Genomic DNA, 13,845 nt, shown 5'->3' with positions numbered 1-13,845 from the left:
CACCTGGTAGATCTGTGAGCCTGCTATACTTACAGGCTTTTGTGGAGAATGAAGAGGAGACCCCTGGGATTCTTTTTTTTTCCAGTTAGAAAATGCAAAGAGTAAACTAACTTGAAGCCTTGGTGGGGTACTTCTAAATCAGGAAAATTTTTGAAAATAGAATGATTGTCAGGCAAGGAACGGCAGTGAATTTTGTTTTGAGATTTTTCTTTTAAGGAATTTGTGACACCACTATAGAAAATAGTTTGGGAACACCTTAATGGATATGTTCACCAGACTGTCTACAGTTAGGTGCTGCCCTCCTGTGAAAAAACTAGAGAGGTGGTTACTGGGAGGATTCAGTTTATTGTACAGAAATAAAGGTACTAGAAGGAAAAAGACACAAATATCCTGGAACTATGATAGTATGTCTTGAATATCATTGCTTCCTTATTTTCTAAACCCCACAGATACCTTCCCAGGAAGCTATAGTGCCCTGTCAATCCCCCAACCAAAGTGAAAAGAAAAATATTCCAGTTTCCCTTCCTATTAGAATGGTGCTGTGCCCAGTGCAGCTGCTTCCTGACTTAGGATGGGGTTGTGTCCCTATTATGACCTATCATAAGTTGAAAATATAATGCGTTGAAAATGCATTTAGTACACCTACCTACGGAATACCCTTGCGTACCACCATGGTGCATTGTGGAGTATCTGTGGCTTCCTCTCATAAGTACCTGGATGACTGGGCTCTGTGGCTCATGGAGGCTCACTGCCAATTCCCAGAGTTAAGGCAGAGGGTCATGCTGTTTACCATTAGCCCAGGAAAATATCAATATTTAAAATTTGAAGTATAATTTCTATTGAATTTATCAGTTTTGTACCATTGTAAAGCAGGAAAATTGTTAAGTTGTGGTGGGTTAAGTCAAGCCCCATCTGTAGAGGAAAAAGTAATTGGCATCTACATGAGCTGGATGTGATAAATTAAAGCCAAGGGTTATCACGTTGGCCCAGACCCAGGACTATTTGAGCTCTTTGAGCTGCAGAGACGAGATGATGGTGACAGGCTTAAGATGTCCTTCCCTCTGTGAATCAGAGAACTTGATCTGTGAGTCATCCTTTGCTTCCCCTTTGAACTTACTATCCTGAGCTCACCCTCACCTGTGTCCTGGCCCTGAACCTGGGAGACGCCTTCAGTCTAAGGATCAGCTGATCTCTCCATTTTAGGAGGTGGACATTTGATGGAAGAGACTTAATTCCTCTTGCCCTTGGGATGGAAAGTGATGGGACCACAGCAAAAACTAGAAAACTGGGCCCTGGGCCTCCTGGTGCCAGATACCTGGTGGACCATTGAATCCAAGCCGTGGGGCAAAAGGTTTTTGTATATTCCTAAGTAGTCTTTTTTTTTTCCCCATTAACTTTATTGGTACATTTTAGGTATACAATACAGTTACATTCATCATTGGGATCTTGTACCATTACATGAGTCTCTTGGTTCTTATTTTTTTCTCCCCTTCTCTTACCCTCCCTTCACCCCCTCCACCCTTCCCTATTTGCAAAGACCTTGTTTCCATTTTTTTCCTCTTCTCGTATTTTTTCCTTTCCCTTTTTTCCCTTCCCCTACCCCTCCCAATTCCCCTGGTCTTTTAGACCTTTTCTTCCTGTTACACAATATCAGTTATACATTTTTAAAATTACAATATTAAGATCTAGGAGACATTACCACAGATTTTACAGAATTTAAAAGGATACAGAAAGCATATTACAAAAATCTTTTTTGAAATAAATTTGACAACTCCTAAGAAGTAACTTAGAAGACAAATTAATGAAACTCACTCTGGAGGAAATATAAAATTTGAATAGCACCTATTAAAGGAAGTATATTCCTAGCTTGAAAACCTACCTATATGACAACAGCAGGCTCATAAACATTTTAACTGATAAGTTATATCAAACAATTAAAGCAGAAAAAAGAAGGAACACTTCTCCCCTCATTATAGGAACTCAACATTGTGCTAATCCTAAAATTGGATAAAGATAATAGAAGAAAAAAGTATGAACATAGATAGAAATTTGTTTAACAAAACAAACTATTAGAAGTCAGATCTGGCAGGATGTAGAAAGTGGTTTTGTTATAGGGATGGCAGTGTTGGTTCAGCATTGGAAGATCCACCCCCAAAAGTCATCATTTTAACAGAGGAAAGGAAAAAGCCACATGATCCTGTCACTAGTTGGAGAAAAAGTATTGGACCAAATTCTACAGCTGTTCATGGTAAAAGCTATCAGGAGACTAGAAGTAGAACAGAAACTTCTCAACAAATTAAAGACATGTACTCCATATTTCCAATGAGAACGCCTTATATGAATGGAGAAGATACAATGATTTCTCCTTAAGGTGGGGAACAAGGGCAGATATGCTTACTCTTTATCTGTCCATTAAACTTTGAAACCTAGTCCCCACCAAAATAGTCTGGCAATAAAAGGACACAACTAGGATATGATTGGCATGGCAGAAGCAAAATCTTTATATGTAGATGAAATGATCTTCTACAGAGAAAATACTAAGAAATCTCTAGGAGCCCCTAGAACTTGTACTTGAATTTAGCAGGATTAGAAAACACAAGGTATATATAAAAATTCAGGTCTGTGTATACTTGCTATAAATGAAGAACTGGATATTGAAATTTAAAAGTTATGTAGGAGTACAAAGGACCCAGAAAAGCCAAAAACAGAAACAAACACAAAAACAGTGTTGGAAGACATTTAGCACCCAATTTTAAGACTTCTTCTAAACCTACAGTAATCAAGGCAGTGTTGGTGTAAGGAAAGACATATAGATCATTTGAATAAAACAGAGAATCTAGAAATAGAACCACACATATATGGTCCACTGAGTTTTGAAAGATTATTTAACATTAACATTTTATAAAATATAAACTCGATTCAAGAGCCAAGGAAGAGATAGTGTCTTCAGCAAACGGCACTAGAACACCTGGTATCTGTATATAAAAAATTAACCTCAACCCTTTTTTTCCATACATGAAAATAACTTGAAGGGATCTATGAACCTAAATAAGAAAGCCTAAAAGTATAAACCTTTAAGAAGAAATTATAAGGGAAAATATTTATGAATTCAGGGTAGGCAAGAACTACCTAGGATACAAAAAATATTATGTATAGAAGAAAAAATTGATAAATGAGGTTCCATCAAAATTTAGAACTTTAAATGACATCATTAAAATGAAAAGTAGTCCTTAAACAGACCGTATTTACAATGCATGTAACCTATGAGCAGAATATATAAAGAATTCTTAGAGCTCATTAATAGACAACCCAATTAAAATGTAGACATAAGAAGATGATAAATAGCCAGTATAGCACAAGGAATGGTGTGCAACTCTAGAATCAGAAAAATACTAATCAGTACAATAATAAGATTGAATTATACACTCATTAGGGAGATGAAGTCAAAAGTTTTAAAAGCCTTGTCATGACTTTTCTTTTTGTTGGATTCTCCCCCTTTGCATTTATTTTGTCACGCCCAATGGATTCATTCTGCTGGGTTTCCTGGGGTTGTGATCCTCATTGTCTTTTCCTAGAGTATTGTCTAAAATTTTTTGGAGTGCCAGTTTGGTATTCATGAAGTTCCTGAGGTGCTCTTTATCATGAAAGTATCTTATTTCTCCATCAATTTTGAAAGATAGTTTTGCAGGATACATCAATCTGGGTTGGAGGCTGTTTTCCTTTAGGGCTTGAAATACATCACTCCAAGCTCTTCTTGCCTTGAGAGTTTGCATTGAGAAGTCTGCTGTGATTCTAATGGGCTTTCCTTTGTATGTGATTTGTTTCTTTTCTCTCACTGCTTGTAGAATTTTATTCTTCTGTTGGATTTCTGGAATCCTAACTATTATATGCCTGTGTGTAGATTTTGATTTTTGATGAAGGCTATTTGGAGTCCTATATGCCTCACTTATCTGTATGTCAAGTTCTTTTCCCCTCCTTGGGAAGTTTTCTGCCATCACTTCTGTGAACAGTTTTTTTATGTCATCTGCACTCTCTCCTCTTTCTTCATTGACTCCAATCAGTCTTATGTTATTCTTCTTTGCATTGTCTAGCACCTGCTGGATTGATTTCTTGTGTTCCTTTACAATTTTAAAGCAATTTTTCTTTTCCTGGTCACTAATTGCAATCTTATCTTCTATATCTGAAATTCTATCCTCACATTGGTTCATTCTGCTGGCGCAGACTTTCGATGGAGTTTTTAATCTCTTGGAAATCTGTTTGTATCTGTTTTATGGATTCCATTTGTTTCCTATGTTGGGATTCCATCATATTCCTCAGATCCTCTATTTTTTTATCCGTGTCCTCTCTAGATTTATTAATCATGTCTTGCACCGTGAGCAAAATCTTTGCTGTTATTTGAGTAATTATTTCTGATTTCATTTCTCCCAGATCCTCTTTTGTTGCCAGTTCAGAGAGTCCAGGTAGTTGAGTATCAGAGTGTTCCATCTCGTTTCCCTTTGGGGTTGCTGTAGGTGATCCAGAAGTCTGTTTTTGAGGCTTGTTTATATGTCTTCTCATTTCCATGGGGGGGGTGCTTCTGGCGCCCACGCAGCTCACCTTCTCTGCCCTAGGAGCCTGGGATGGAGGTGGGGAGCTTCCTTCCGGGTGCTGGGACCAGCTGAGCTTCACTGCCCTAGGAGCCTGGGATGGAGGCAGGGAGCTTCCTTCCGGGTGCTGGGACTGGCTGAGCTTCACTCTATTCCTAAGTATTCTTAAGAGATTGTGAAGTGCAGCTTGGATTCTAGGGCCTCACATTATAATGCAGAATTAGCTGTATTCTGCTCTACACAATGCAAAGAAATTCAGCTTTCCAGAGGATGTTGAAAACAAGCGTTGCTCCTTGCTTCATTAGAAGTCTAAGCTATAAGGAAACCAGAAGATAAACCTTGGTCTCCAAAGAAGACAGTCTGGAGTTTACTAGTTGACTTTGCCAGAGATTTGGAAACTCCAGGTCTAGCACTGTACCATGTGAAAAGGAAGTTTAGTGAATAGTGTCAACCATTCAGTGTATAGTAAACTTAAACAAGATTACAGGAACAATGACAGTATCAATTTGCAAATATGCCTGGCTGGTGATTGGGGGTGGGGTGGGGATTTAACTATCATTTCGCACGTGCAGCTGTTCCACTTCATTAGCGCTTTAGTCTAGACGGAATACAGTCATCTGGGATCTGCAGAAGGGGAAGCAGCTCCCTCCCGCCAGCCACCTTCATCTGTGCATGTTAATCAGGGAGCCGGCACTGAAGTCAGACACAGCCTTGGTTGCAGAGTCCCAGTGAACAATAGCAGACTGGCACCTGCTCGCCCCTGACTCTGAACCTCAAATCATGGGCTCAGTGACCCACAGCCATGAAGCAATAAAGCCAGCCCCTGTAGCCTGACTTCATGAATATGTGGCACAGGACAGGAATCATTAGCTTGTGGTTTCCAAAATTGTTTCATTTCTTATGCATCTAGAACCCCAGTTCATAGTTAGGGACCTGTGTTAAGCCTCTGGGCCCTTCTTGATTTAACAGATGTGACCTAGCCCAGATTTTTACTCATGAATGAAACCCTGGCTCCTGCATTTGACATAAGACTTGGCTCAGCAGTTGAAATTTGAGCTGAGCAAAAGGTCTATGTGATGTTCTAAAGCCAAAACTGAGATCAGGACCCCCAGAAAATGAAATGGATGGGAGAAGGGGGATGAAGAAGGGGCTGCCTTTCTCTCTTTACCCCCTCCTTTGCCCTCCATCCAACACTTGAACGACCTGGGGACCAGGAGGGTGTACCACCCAGAGCACCCAGGCTGGCTCACATGTGTCCTGCTGGGCCCTCCACAGCCCTCTCCAGTGAGGAGCTGAGAGCCTTGCCAGGAGCCCTGTTCCTGGTTTTGAAATGTATCCAGCCCAGTTGCCATTTACCCTGCCCCTTCATTTACAACTCTGTGCAAAATGTTAGCCGCTCCACTGGAGCTCTGGGGCCCAGTGTTTGCCAGGCTCAAGGCTTTCATACCATTGAGGAAGGGGGGCTTTGGAAACCTTCTCCAAGCCCCTCGCAGCTGTGCCCTTGGGGTTGTGCAATCCCTGCAGGTCAGCTCCCAGTGGATGGCTCAGCACCACCCCATGGCTCCAGCTGAAATGGCAGGAGCAGTCACCATGGCAACCTTTGGCTGAGCCTCACCCCAGGCTAGGTGTGGTGCTGAGAGCACCTGCATGGTTTCATTTAAAACTGCACTTTGGCTCCCTCAGGAAGGAACTTTCCCCACCCCAGGTAAATTGAAGAGAAAATAGACTTTACAATAAATACACTCAGTCCTCATTATTTGTGGATTTCTTATTTGCAAAACCATCCACCAACTGAAATTTATTTGTAACCCACAAATCAGTACTCAAAGCACTTGCCAGTCATCTGTGGACATGGTCTGGACAGGGGAAAACATGAGTCCCCGTGTGCACATCTCCAGCTAAGGTGGAACACAGGGACTCCCACCCTTCTTCTTTCCATGCCTATACTGGAAGCAAGGATCCTTTCCGTAGTATACATAGTGCTTCATATTTTCATGTTTGTGCCTATTTTTTTGTGAGTTTGCTGTTTAAAATGGCCCCAAGCATAGTGCTGTTGTCTCTTTAGTGTTTGTAAGCCCAAGAAAGCTATAATGGGTCTTATGTGTGCTACTTAAGCTTCTGAGTTATCGTGTGTTGGCACTGAGTTCAGTGTCAATAAGTAGAAAATGTAGTAAATGAGGCATCTCAAACAGATATAGATAAAACAAAGCTATGTTGTGATCAGTTGAAAATATTGGGACCAGAGCTTCACCGAAAACCTCACCCAGTGTTTTCTGTAAGAGCAGTGGTTCAGCATGTGCTAATTTACTGTCTCCAGCTACTTAATAGAACATAATTGCCTCAAATAACAACAAGCCCCTGTAACTTGACAAAGGTTACAGAGTTGATATTTAAACCAAATCTTTTTCATCCCAAAGTCTTGCTTTTGACCTCTGGAATACTTCCCAGGTGCCTAATCATGGGCAATAACAATAACTTAACATTTTAAAGCCTGTTTCCTCCTCTGCCATAGCATCTACTACTTTGGATTTAATGAGACACCATGTGGAGGGTGCATCATTGGTACCATTACTCGCATCTGCCAGAGTCCATTGAGCACCAGTTGGGCTGAGAAGGAAACAGTAATGTTCTTTCTACCTGTCTACAGAGGCACAGAAGGCAGTGGTTGGCCAGTCACTGAGTGTTTCTATGCAAGACTCCTTTGTTGAAGACTTCTCCCCCAAATTTGTTTTCATTTAATAGCGTGCTGTTTAAAAACCAAGTACTGCTGGGTAGGCTGGTACTAAAAAGAGTCTAAAACAACCAATACCCTTTAGACATGTAGTCTAAAATCAGCTTTATTAGTGTAATAGGAAGCAGTGCCTGGGACAATTATACTTCCCTTTTATTTGTTTTCTGATTCTATAATAGATTGCTAAATTCATATGTTATTTGTTGCCTCCCCCAATTAGCTTTAAAACACTTTCTTCAGAGGATGAACCCTTTCATGCCAGCTTTTATGCTGAAAGGCTTGTATTGCTACAATATAAATAACTGTGAAAAGGTGCTTGCAATATAACTTCTGAAAATAGCAGCCACAAGCATTGTGGTGCCTCATAAACACTGCTCTGATCATTCCTGTGCAGGAAACTAAAGCAAGGGTTGTCTGGTATTTGCTTGCTGGCTGGTACTTTATTCTTTTTTTTTTTTTTTTTTTTTTGGTACCGGGGACAGAACTCAGGTCCTTGCGCTTCAAGGTCAGGTGGCAGAATCACTGAGCTAAATCCCCGGCCCCTGGCTGGTACTTTAAAGGTAGATGTGAGGCACCTTTCTTCTCCAGATTACATGCAGATCCTTGTCTGCATAAAGCATAGGAGACACTGCACAATCTCACTGCACAAGAGAGGAGATGATTGACCATCTTTGGTCCTCTTCCATATAATTACAGGGAAATTGGAGCCATCAGGGCTGGCTCAGGGCGCCCCAGTGAGGGACAGCAGGATGACTGCTGGAGATGCTCAGTCAGCTGGTGCTGTCGTTAACACAAGAAGAAAAGATTAAGAGGCGAGCAAAGCACAGACGTGTAGATTCCCAGGCTCCCTTCCCACAGAGGAGCTTGAGATCACCTGTCTTGTTTACTCCCACCTGCAGCTCAGAGGCTGCCTTTAGGCCCAGTGAGTTCCCTTGCCCAGGAGAGCTTGCTGTTTTCTTGCAGCTGCTATAACTCACCCCAGGAGGAAAATGTGTTATAACCAATGGCACTTGTACCAGCCACTAGACACTGCATATTCTTCGGGGTTTAGAACCTGGACTACCTAAGAGAACATGGCCAAGTCCTAACAGTTTAGGGCCTGCTTCTGCTCCTGAAAGTCCCCATGAACGAGCAGCCCAGCAGCCAAACACATTTGTTCTTGGGTAGCCGCAGCTCTAGTGGAGAGGACTGAAGTGTGAGGCTGAGTCCTGTGCAGATACTGGCTTGCTTCTTAAGAATGTATCCATCTCTTGGCGGGAGATTAGCTCAGTGGTTCCACCACTTGCCTGCCTTGCAAGCCCAAGGTCCTGAGTTTGATCCCTGGTACCAAAAAAAAAAAAAAAAAAAGAATATATCCATCTCATACTGTGGACAAAGAGCCATCTTTCTACCATACCACAGTAACACACAGCTCTGCAGGGGCCCCACTTACATGTGGGCATTTTATGTGTGACCGTTAAGAAATGGCCACACTGTATTCCATTTTACATTCCCACCAGCAGTGTATGGGAGGTCCCATTTCTCCATGTCCAAGTAGACAACTGTGACTGTCCTGTTTTTACTGTACCCATTCAAATGGGTCAGAACTTATCTCACTGAAGTATTGGTGGTTTCCATTTCCTTAATGAACAATATTAGGTATATAAATAACTTTTATGTAACGATATTGAGCATCTATTCATCTGCTTATGGCCACTTGACAGTATCTATGGTGAATTGCCATACATTGGAATCTTTTACCCAGTTTTTGGTTTTTGTGGGTTTTTTTTTTTTTGTACTGGGGATCGAACTCAGGACCTTGTGCTTGTAAGACAGGCACCGGAACCACTGAGCTAAATCCCTGGCCCTTGTTTTGTTTTTTGAGACAGGGTCTCTTGCTATATTGTTCAACAGGCCTCACCATGTACCCTAGGCTGGCCTTGAACTGGCAGTGATCCTCTTACCAAATGCTGGGATTACTGGTATGTGCCACCACACCAGGCTTGTTTTGCCCATTTTTTGACTGGGTTTCTCATCTTTGTTTTATTGAGTTTTATTTGTTAACTACTAACAACAGTTTTTTTTTGTAAATTCTAGATATAAGTCCTTTATGAGATATGTATTTGGCGAATATATTTTCCAGTCTGCTAATTGTGTTTCCAATTTCTTAAAGGTGTATTTTAACACTCAAAAGTTTTTAATTATCAGGTCAAGTTTATGAATTTTTTTTTCTTTTCAAGCTTTTGATGTGGTACCTAAGAGATCACTGCCCAATTCAGGGTCTCCAAGACTTTTTTATGTTTTTTTTAAATTTGTATTTTGGCACTTACCTTTAACTCTGTGGAATCCCCTTTCATCTTAATCCCCTCCATTTTATATATGGAGTGAAATAAGGGGCCGCTTACCTTTTGGATGTAGATTCTCAAATGTCCCAACATCTATTGAACACAACACGGATTCTTGACCTCACTTCTGGTTTTCTCCACAGATCTGCAAAACCCCTGAGCCCAACACAGCCTCATACTGCAGCCCCTCTGTTCCCGTTCACTTCAACATCCAGCAGGACTGTGGCCACTTTGTCGCCTCAGTGCCCTCCAGCATGCTGACCTCCCCCAACACGACCAAGGACCCTCTGCCTGTGGCACCCTCACAGCCCCCTGCCCAGGAACAGGACTGTGTGGTGGTCATCACCCGAGAAGTGCCCTACCAGACTGCCTCAGACTTTGTGTGTGACTCAGCCGCCAGCCACCAGGCTGAGCCCGAGGTGTACGAGCGGCGTGTGTGCTTCCTGCTTCTGCAGCTCTGCAATGGGCTGGAGCACCTGAAGGAGCATGGGATCATCCATCGAGACCTGTGCCTGGAGAACCTGCTGCTGGTGCACTGTAGCCCCCAGGCCTCCCCGGGGCCCTCCCATGCCACCCCCGCCCTGTCCGCTGCCACATCTCCTTGCTCTCCGGCTGTCCCCTCATCCACCGCCACTCCCAGCCTCCTCACTGGCACCACCTGTCAGGGAGTGCCCAGTGAGAAGCACCTGCCCCGGCTCATCATCAGCAACTTCTTGAAAGCCAAGCAGAAGCCAGGAGGCACCACCAACCTGCAGCAGAAGAAGAGCCAGGCCCGGTTGGCCCCAGAGATCGTGTCTGCCTCCCAGTACCGCAAATTTGATGAGTTCCAGACTGGCATCCTCATCTATGAGCTGCTCCACCAGCCCAACCCATTTGAGGTGCGGGCCCAGCTGCGGGAGCGGGACTACCGGCGGGAAGACCTGCCCCCGATCCCCACCCTGTCCCTCTACTCGCCTGGCCTGCAGCAGCTCGCCCACCTGCTGCTCGAGGCTGACCCCATCAAGCGCATCCGCATAGGGGAGGCCAAGCGGGTGCTGCAGTGCTTGCTGTGGGGGCCGCGGCGCGAGCTGGTGGAGCCTCCAGGGCCCTCCGAGGAGGTGCTGTCCAGCACGCTGCACAACTGGATCGACATGAAGCGGGCCTTGATGATGATGAAGTTTGCAGAGAAGGCGGTGGACCGTAGGCGGGGAGTGGAGTTGGAGGACTGGCTTTGCTGCCAGTACTTGGCAGCTGCACAACCCACAGCCCTCTTGCAATCACTGAGGCTCCTACAGCTTCTGTGAGCAAAGCCCTGCCCTGCACTGTGCTGCCCCCATACACCCAGCCCAGACCCTTGCCTTGCCTAGGGAAATGGTACATTGACTGTCATATTTGGATGTAATATATAAAATATATATAATATATATAAATATGAAAGGCTGGGGAAGTCATTGCCCACTCTAGCCACCTCTCCTCACCAGCTCCTCTCCCCTCAGTTTTCTCCTGTAATTATGTACATTCCTAGCTCTGTGCAAGCTCTTAAGTACCATTCTTGCAACAGAATGGAGCCTGGAACCCAGCCTCAGTACTCCACTATGGAATCTATTCACCCTCTTGCCAAACTGTTATTAAAAAAAAAAAGACAATTTAAAAACCCCTATCAATTAAAAAAAATTTTTTTTGGTTAGTCACAAGCAAAACAATTTTTTATCACCATTGGACTGAGTGTACTAATATCCTTGGTGGATAAAAAGGAACCTAAACCTCTGCAGCAGGAGCCAGACTCACTGGAAGGCTCCAGGCTTTTACTTCTCATGAGACAGAGCAGTGGTCCACAGCTTGAGGCCTGGACATGTTGATACTAATTCATCTTTCTCACTTATTTTCCCATGCAGCAGCCACCTAGAAAGAATCCAGTCACAGGGGGTGTGATCCCAGTGGTTTGGAATTCAACCCCACTTCTCTAAACCCATTTCAGATTTGCTAAAGCTTGGCACTTTTAGCGTTATTCAGAGATGTGGACAGAAATACAGTCCACTCAAGATGGTTCAAACAAGAAGCCCTTAACAGGAGACCACTTAGAAAAGTGTGGGCACTAGTAAGAGGACAAACAAATGAGGCAGAAGCAAGGGCCAAAATTGCCGAACAGAGACGACCTCAGGGAGCTGGTTGGGCAGAGGCCTCTGCACCCAGAGATGGAAAAATGGGGAGACTATCTGTCCCCACACTCAGAGCAGCAGGACACCACACAGCAAGGGAGCTCGGAGAAGGCAGGTTCTGCCTCCCAGGCAAGGGAAGCTGGAGAATGAATGCAGACCAGTACTTTCTCTACTGTTCCAAGCTCCTTTGGGTCTCCATTTCTAAAAGCAAAACTCACTGAGTGGATTTATTGGCACCTGCTTTCTACCAAGACCAATATTTGTCCCCAAGCCCTCAATAATGCTTAAAGTAAATTAGGAAGCAGAAGATCTTTCCTTCAGAAAACTAAACACACACAAGGTAAAAAAAGAATTCATTCAAAGAGAAACAGCCCCAAGACCCTTGTATTTCTTCCTAAAGCATAATCTCGCCGCAACTAAACTAATTAATTTCTAAGGCCTTGTTAATAACTATGGACAATTTCAAAGAAATGCAAAGATCTTAATAGATGGTCCAAGAAATCTGGGAATGTGGTTAGCAACCAATCAGGATGGAGAAGTCCTGCAGGTCCCCTCCTGCATGTTAATTTCACTCCTTTTGCAAGCTGGCTTTCCTCTAGTCTTGTAAACACATCTACATCTCCATGCATCAATGGTGAAGACAGCACCTGGAGGCACATTTGTAATTTCAATTGTTGCTGGAGCATTGAGGAAAGAGCTGGCTAAAACCAGCTTCCCATTATGTACACATAAAGAAAGTCTTTAAACATAGAAATCATAATTCACTGTAGGGTCTATCTGTCTCGTGGGAGTATTATTTTGTCAGTTGTTTGTTTCTGGGAATTTTCCAGGCAAACCCTCCACCCTCATTTTGCTGTCTTTTGCTTTTTTGTCCTTTCTCATTTCAAATAAACAATGGGGAGGGAGGAAACAAACATTCTGTCAGGGGAAAGCAGTGCCTTTTGGAAACGCTTCTCAAGAAGCATATTTTCAATCCCTGAATTAATTGCACCTTTTTAATATGCCACCCACTTAAAAAATGAGATCCTGCAAACAATTTTCAGAATTAAAAAAAGCAGAAAGTTAAGGTGGTAAAAGAAACTATAGCAATAAATTCTGATTGAAAAGAGTGAGCGCAATTAAACTGACTTCCTAGATGCCCATTAATGTAGAGAACAAACAACCAGTTGCAAAATTCTTTTTTGTGTAATTTTAAGGAACCTTTCATCAGAAGGGTCAAACCTTTGCCCAGCTTTGGTTCTAAAAGAAATTTGTCAAGAAGGTTTTATTTGAAGACATTGAATAATGTCCCCGTAGTTTAAAAGAAAAAAAGCATTTTTCTAAACTGGAGCAATTTCTTATATCTATGGCTGGTAAAATCCAAGTGTGTAAGATCCAAGCCTAGTTCCATCAAGGTGGTTCTCTGGAGTGACTGCCACCCATTCATCTCTACAACTTGTCCTTTAGCATAAGTGGGCGCTCACATGTCTACAAATATTAGGTGTGGCAAACAGCTTCAGTTTCACTACATTCAAGAGTTCAACAAAACTGGTCTTTTGCGAACTTGAACACAGCTGGGAGGAAAGGCTTTATCTCACAGAAAACTCCAGCACTAATTAGATTCGGCCCAGAAACAATGGATTTGTTCTGCAGGCTTAAGGGTCAGAAAAGTCAGGAAACTCTGTAAAAGGACTGTTACACATATCTGGCTGAGGGTGTAGCTTAGTAGTAAAGCGTGTGCTTTGGGTGAAAGGGCACTTGGTTCAGTCCTCAGCACCACCAAAACTAAATTAATAAACAGAAAAACAAAAGATTAAGAATACTTCTGCTATATGTAAGTTAACTTCTTTTTTCCTTGGCTTTAAATCTCACTGTTATTTAAATCTCCAAGTTTTCTTCTCTCTGGCTCTGAGCCAAGTCACACCCATATTCTTTCCACAAATACAGGGTTTTTTGTTGTTAACAGGCCTTTCCCATTTTCATGCCAATATATGGAAATTTTTCTACTCCTAAATTCTTGCTTGTAGGAGTTATGAAGTCTCACATCTAAATTTTTAATATCCATGCCAGAAGCAAGATGGGAACTT

General features: G+C 42.8%; 1 protein-coding gene across 1 annotated transcript in view; it reads left to right on the top strand.

Moving 5' to 3' along the window:
- Window positions 1-13,580, top strand: part of Prag1 (PEAK1 related, kinase-activating pseudokinase 1) — a 56,241-nt gene extending 42,661 nt beyond the window's left edge. Inside the window, exon 6 of the mRNA XM_004867644.4 lies at window positions 9,785-13,580. Coding sequence (XP_004867701.1) covers window positions 9,785-10,924 — 1,140 coding nt within the window. The 3' untranslated portion in view covers window positions 10,925-13,580. The remainder of the gene's footprint in view (window positions 1-9,784) is intronic.
- The last annotated feature ends 265 nt before the right edge of the window (window positions 13,581-13,845 follow it).

This window comes from Heterocephalus glaber, unplaced genomic scaffold (genome assembly GCF_053883595.1).
Source record: "Heterocephalus glaber isolate CG9 unplaced genomic scaffold, H.glaber_assembly_v1.0 deba00001461, whole genome shotgun sequence".
Taxonomy (NCBI): domain Eukaryota; kingdom Metazoa; phylum Chordata; class Mammalia; order Rodentia; family Bathyergidae; genus Heterocephalus; species Heterocephalus glaber.
The sequence above is the reverse complement of the archived record's forward strand: the minus strand, read 5'-3'. Positions and strand labels throughout refer to the sequence as shown.